This window comes from Melozone crissalis, unplaced genomic scaffold (genome assembly GCF_028551555.1).
Source record: "Melozone crissalis strain CALT ecotype California unplaced genomic scaffold, PUWL_Pcris_2 ptg000005l_1, whole genome shotgun sequence".
NCBI classification, from domain to species: domain Eukaryota; kingdom Metazoa; phylum Chordata; class Aves; order Passeriformes; family Passerellidae; genus Melozone; species Melozone crissalis.
This window is the reverse complement of record NW_026535783.1, coordinates 60257448-60263447: the sequence shown is the minus strand read 5'-3', so window position 1 is coordinate 60263447 and position 6000 is coordinate 60257448. Positions and strand designations below refer to the sequence as shown.

The following is a 6000-nucleotide window of genomic DNA, read 5'->3' as shown; positions in this document are numbered from 1 at the left end:
AGGTGGGGCTGCCGGGCTGTCCTGCCGGCCACGGGCACGGCGGGGCGCAGCCCTGCCCTGCTGCCGGCGGGCCAGGAGCGCGGCCGCCGCGGCACGGCAGAAGCGCGGAGGCGGGCGGCGGGAGAGCCGCAGCCCCGGCAGCGCGGCCCGGCCGCTCCCGGGAAGGGCGGCACGGGTCGGCATTCCCGCCGGGGGCACGGAGAGCAGCGGGCCTGCCGTCCGCACCCGCCCTTCTCCTCCGCCCCGCCGCCGCCGCCGGCCTTGCGCAACACGGCGCTGCCCGCTTCCTCCCGGCGCGGCCGGGGAGCCGCCCCGCCGCCCGCGGGACTCCTCCTGGCATTTCCCCGTTGCTCGGGAGGCGGCGGCAGCTTGTGCCCGGGGCCCGGCGGGCGGAGGCGAGCGCCGGCGGCAGGGCCGGGACCATCGCGCCCGCCGCCGCCTCCCGGGGCGCCCACACGGCTCTGTGCATCCGCCTCTTCCTCCCCCCGCGCCGCCTCCGCCGGGGGAGCCGGCGGGGGCCGTACGTGCCGGGCCGGGAGCGAGGGGAGGGTCTGCGGCTCGGCGTCGCTGCAGCAAGCGCCGGCCCCGCCGCGCCGCCAGGGACCGAGTGCGGGTGCCGCCGCCGGCTCTCCGCGCTGTGCTGCTGCCGCTGCTGCTGCTGCGCGGCGATCGCCGCTGCTGGCGGGAGGGGCAGCAGGGATGTGAGCGGCAGCGGCCGGGTCGGCTTGGCCCCCCCGCCCTCTTTTCTTTTTCTTTCCTCCTTTTTTTTTTTTTTTTTTTTTTTTTTTTTTCCTTTTCCCTTTTTCTCTCGCCTCCAAAAAAAGACCAAACCAGCCAACCAACCCCAAAAAACCCAGAGGGCGTGGGGGGGCGGGTGGGGGAATCCCGTGTCGCCGCCGCCACCCTCCGCTGGATCCATTGTGAGGAAATTGCCATTCGCCGGCAGCGGCGGCACATCTGGGCGGGCGCATCTGGGCAAACAACATCGGCTCCCGCCGACTGCCTCCAACGTCCTCCAACCGGCCGAACGAATCTCACCGGGCCGCCGGAGAGGCTCCTGCTCGTCAGCCCCGGGCTCCTTCTTTCGGGCTGAATCTTAAAAAAACCCTGGCAGCGCGGGGGGTGGGGTGGGGTGGAAATAAAGGCTGCTATTTTTTTCCCCTGGGATTTATTTCATGGGGATGTGTTCAAGACAAGAGAGGATTCAGAAGGATATTGACGTTGTGATCCAAAAGTGCAAGGCGGAAAAGGACTGCCTGTTTGCAGGTGAGTTTGTCCCCGGGCGCCAGGTTGGCGGCGCGGAGGCTCCCGTCGCCGCCGCCGCGCCCGCCCCGGACCGCGCTCCCGCCGTGCCCGTGCCCTTCGCCGCCGTTCCCGGCCGCGGGAACGCTCTCAGATCCCGTCTTCCTCCTCTCCTTCCGAGGGCATATGAGGGCAGAGGAGACCGGGCGCCGGCCGGGCAGGGGCGGGCGGGCTGGGGGGCGGCATCCCGAGGCGGGGAGCGGAGCGGCGGCCGCACGCAGCAGCCCCGGAGCGCTGGGGCGAGCCCGAGCCCGGCGCAGCCCGCGCGGTTTCGCATCGCGGCTGCTCCCGGGCGGCCGCCCCCGGTGCCCGGCCCCGGGCCGGGGGCACACCCAGCCGCACACGGGGCCCGGTCGGTGCCAGCGGCCCCCGGGCATCGGCGGGGCCGGTGCGGTGCCGGCGGCCGTGAGCCGTCGCAGGAGCCCGGCCGTCGGCTGCCTGTTGCCGTGTGTGACAATGGAATTCCCTGCCGTTGCCATAGCACCGGGCACTTGTTGCGAGGGGCTGGGGGGAGATCTGCATTTTCCTCTGGCTCGCCCCGACTCCCTCTCTCCACCGCCCCCGTGTCGGGAGCTGAATGCTGCTCCGTAAAGCCTCGGCTACTTCAGCCGAAATAAAGATAAGTTGTAATAAAGCAGCTCTTTGTCTTTCAGATTTCAGGTACTCAGACTCCACCTTTACCTTCACCTATATTGGAGGCTCCAAAAGGTACTTTTTTTACAGTAATGACTCCATTTCCTGGTGGCAGTAAAATGCAGTGGTTCGATAACGTGGCGGGTTTTTTTGTTTCCTTGTCTTTTGCAAAGGATGATTAAATCATCAGCCTTCGTGCACACGTAAACTGAGGAAGAGGTGTGGAGGGAGGTGATGAGAAAGGTGATCCTAGTCGTCAAGGCTCCTTCCTTAGAGTCCTGCTCTGTGAAGCTTTTTGTCTTTGTTTTTTTCCTCAATTTATGTAGGGACATAGAATTCCTGCCATATGTAGAACTAACAGAAACATTACAAAGGCATCAATGAATGGCGTAAAGTTAATTCATGTTAAAAAACTGGGAGAAGTTAAGATTGTAATGACAAGTAGGCCAAATTTCACATCAGCAGCTTACTTCAGTGCATGAGAGCCATATTTGGTCCCATGGCAGAGGCAAGGCTGTCTGCAGTTGACCAAATTAAATTCCCGAGACATTACATGAAATGTCAGTATAACCTGGAAGGCTAAAAAAATGTTGTGTTGAATGTTTAAATAGTATTTTTAAGTGGATCCCAGCTTGTGGTCATAAATTGGGTTGTACCTGTACATATTTTCAAAATATATTTCAGCATTCATTTGTTGTACTTGTGAGTTTTCAAAAGGAAATATATGTAGAAACTTGAACACATTTTTCTGCTTTCTCTGATTGTTAGTTATAAGGTGCTAAAATAAAAGTCAATGGTAAGTTGGTCTCTTTTAGCTAGATTTTTAAAATTTGATGTAGCAAGAGGTTTTGCTTTTATTTTTTGGTTCTTTTTTTTTTTAGGTAATTCAGTTTCTCTCTACCTTTGTCAGTTATTTTTCTTTTGCAGGGTTCATCACATTAAAGTGCTGCATTCTTTCGTATTCTTTGCAAGTGAACCTGTCAGTGGAGGCAGCACTCCCACAGCCATCAATGCTCCCTCTGTGCATACTTTGGGATTTGGCTGTAGGACCAGACTCCCAGATGGTCCCCAGGCTCCCAGGGCTGCTCAGAAAAATGTTTTCCCACCTCACTACCCTACCACTTCCTACTAAAGGAAAGGACAACTTCTTTCATTTTCAGTGAAGTAGAATATTTCACCCAGTATCTGAGAAACAATATTTTTTTAGGTTGGTCATAGTATACTTTTTCCTTCAGTATTTTAATATATGCTTTGTTTTGGTGTGGTTTTAAGACAGTTTTGAAAGGATTGATACTGAAACACAGGTCTCACGTGACATAAGCACTTTAGCATAAGTATGAATTCACAAAACCTGAAAGGTGTGGCTGCTCACTTTTGCAAGCAGGGCCTAGCTCTGGTAGGCTAAGGTGATAAGGAAGGAGAGGCATGTTAATTCTCATGAAAGGCAAGAAAAATGCGAAATCCTAAGTTCATAAGTTTTGTTTTAATAGATAGAAATGAGAAGAACGTAATCCATAAAGCACTGTCATGGCAAAGCATTGTATCAGTTGGATAAATGTGATGAATGTGATAGGAACTATCTGCCATGTTTGTAACCCTATGATAATGAAACCACAAGTTATGTAAGATCTCAGCCCTTAAAACTGTACCTTTCAGATAAGAAAACAAAAAAGGGGGTATGGCAGAATTGTAAAAGTATAAAAGCCTGTGTAAAATAAACCACAGTCACACATGCATATGGAGGTGCTAACCCCTGCATGTTCTCTTGACATCAATAAAGATGTGTGCTTTTCTTTACAGTATCTGCTGTGGAGTAGATTCCTCAAATCAATGCAGTAAAAACTATTTAACAGAGACACCATTTATCATTTAACTAAAATGACTGAATTTGAAAGATGCTTTGGACTGTTCTCTAAACCAAAGATCATAGAAAAAAACAGGAAGTCAAGCCTGTCTATTGTTTCCATTTTCTGAGCTGAATAAAGTGAAAAGCCTAAGGGCATAACTGAGAGCAAACAAACTGGTTTATCAGTGTTGAAATAAAATGTTGGCACTTGCTCAGTGAGAAACAGAACAGGGCCTTACATTCCTCAGCCTTGAATTTAAACAGGGGTCAGCATTTGCTTAGGAAATCGATGACTGAGAAACAGTCTCAGACCTCGATGATTCAAACAGAATTGAGAAGCAATCGTAATGCTTACAGAAATTGGTGGAAGTGGGTTGTTAGTTAGAGCACACTCAAATTCCACTTTCCCTTTCACAATTTAAGCACATTAAGAAAGCGTCCTTTTAGGGGAGGGTTTTGTGTTCTCTGTGTTCCCTCCTTGTTTGTGTTGTGATTTAGGAAGTTGTTCTGTGTTATTCCTGGTGTACAGTGGTGTGCTGAGTGGCAAGCTTACGCCAGTAAGCTCTCATACATATAAAGTGTGTAAAATGAAAGCTGTTCAGAAAATAATTTTAGCTTTGTACATCAAAGGTGTGTGAGTGATTTCTTCTTAGAGGAGGCTCTTGTGGAGCAGCAGCAGCTCTACTGCAATGTGTGCAGCATTTGGGCAAGTCTCCAGTAAGGGTCAACAGCAGTGACTTATACATGGTGACAGTTTAGGAGAGTGCAAGGTCATCCTAGGACCTTCTTTTTGGCCTTTGGGTACGAGCTTTTTCTTGCTGACACTGCTGCAGCTGTGCTCCTCCTGAGTCCTAACACCATTTTCTGGTTCTTGCTCTCAGGAGTTGTCCCAAAATGATAGAGCCTCTTTCAGATCATGGTCATCAGCCAGTGGGCCCTGCTTTAGATACTCAGCCCAATGACTTTTGTTTTTTCAGTCCACAGGAGTCACAGGCATTAGAGTAATGCCCAGAGCAGTGGATGTTCACTGAAAGGATGTTCAAACCAAGAAAAGGTCTGAATGAATAAGAGTAGAGGTGGTGTGTAAGAAAGATTAAAGTATTTTAGTACTTATTATTAGCCATGCCTGTAACTAAATTTTTCATGCTTTGTTTCCTTTAAATATTTTTTTTTTTAGGTCAGTGTGTAATATGGCCTTGGTTTAGCCATGGTGGTTACATGGAAGAGCAGAAGTCCTTGAAAAAAGGCAGTTTGTTTGAGAAGCAGGATTCTTTGGCAAGTGATGACACTAGCAAGTTAAATATCTCTCTGGGTTTTCCTCAGCATACTGTAGTTGCCTCTAGTGTCCATTATGTTTGTTTATCAGTGGTCTTAAATTTATAAACCCAGAGCTAGACTAACAGTACATCAGGGTAAGTCCATGGAAGTCAGTCTACAGTTGTTTGAGGACCTAAGATTTCAGTTATTATGAGGACCTAAGATTTCAGTTATCATGAGGACCTAAGATTTATTTGTGCTTTTTTCCTTCAAACTGCTAAGTTTATCTGTGTGAGATTTTTTTCTTGGGACCAGCTTCTCAGGTTTTATCTGATTTTTCCCTTGTTGCTTGGATTGATTGAATAGCCTCTTCCTGCACTTTTGAAATATTAAGGTAGTACATAAGCATGCTGCAGATCCATCCAAATAGATAAGTCTGATACAGAGGACATTTATTATTGCTTATGTGGACTTAACTTGTAATCCCATAGTAAATTAGTAATAGTTCAGACAATCCTTTTAGAGGGTATTCCTTAATGCACTGTGTTCACACTTCCAAATTATTAGATCTGTTTGTCACTGCAGAGATGTGACCTGTTTTGGGAAGGTTTTAATTAGCAATTTATTAGTGAAAGCATGTCACCATGCATAATGTGGGCACTAAGTAGAGGGCAGATTGTTTATCCATTTTATATGTTTTTATTTCCTTGTCAGAAAGCAATAAGTAGGTTGATTTCTTATAAAAAGAGGTGTTCAGCCAGATGCTGTGACTGTGCAAGATTTATTCTCCTATAACTATATCTAGAAGAAAATTTAAAAATTAGTATTTTTTTCCTGCAGGATCTAAAACAGATATTAAATTGTGAACATGTGGAGTTCGCCATTTTAAAAGAATCTCTAGTGTTCTTTTTCTGTCCCTGTATTAAACACTGTTCCTCCAGAAACCAAGCAGACTGAACAGA

The 6000-nt window shown here is 49.0% G+C and overlaps 1 protein-coding gene across 2 annotated transcripts in view; it reads left to right on the top strand.

Annotated features, from left to right (window-relative positions):
- Positions 1-883: 883 nt before the first annotated feature.
- The window catches only part of PARP8 (poly(ADP-ribose) polymerase family member 8), a 121416-nt gene continuing 116299 nt past the window's right edge, over positions 884-6000 (top strand). For both annotated transcript variants that reach the window (XM_054281891.1, XM_054281882.1), the window contains exons 1-2: positions 884-1266; positions 1956-2010. In XM_054281891.1, coding sequence (XP_054137866.1) covers positions 1176-1266; positions 1956-2010 — 146 coding nt within the window. In that variant the 5' untranslated portion in view covers positions 884-1175. The remainder of the gene's footprint in view (positions 1267-1955; positions 2011-6000) is intronic.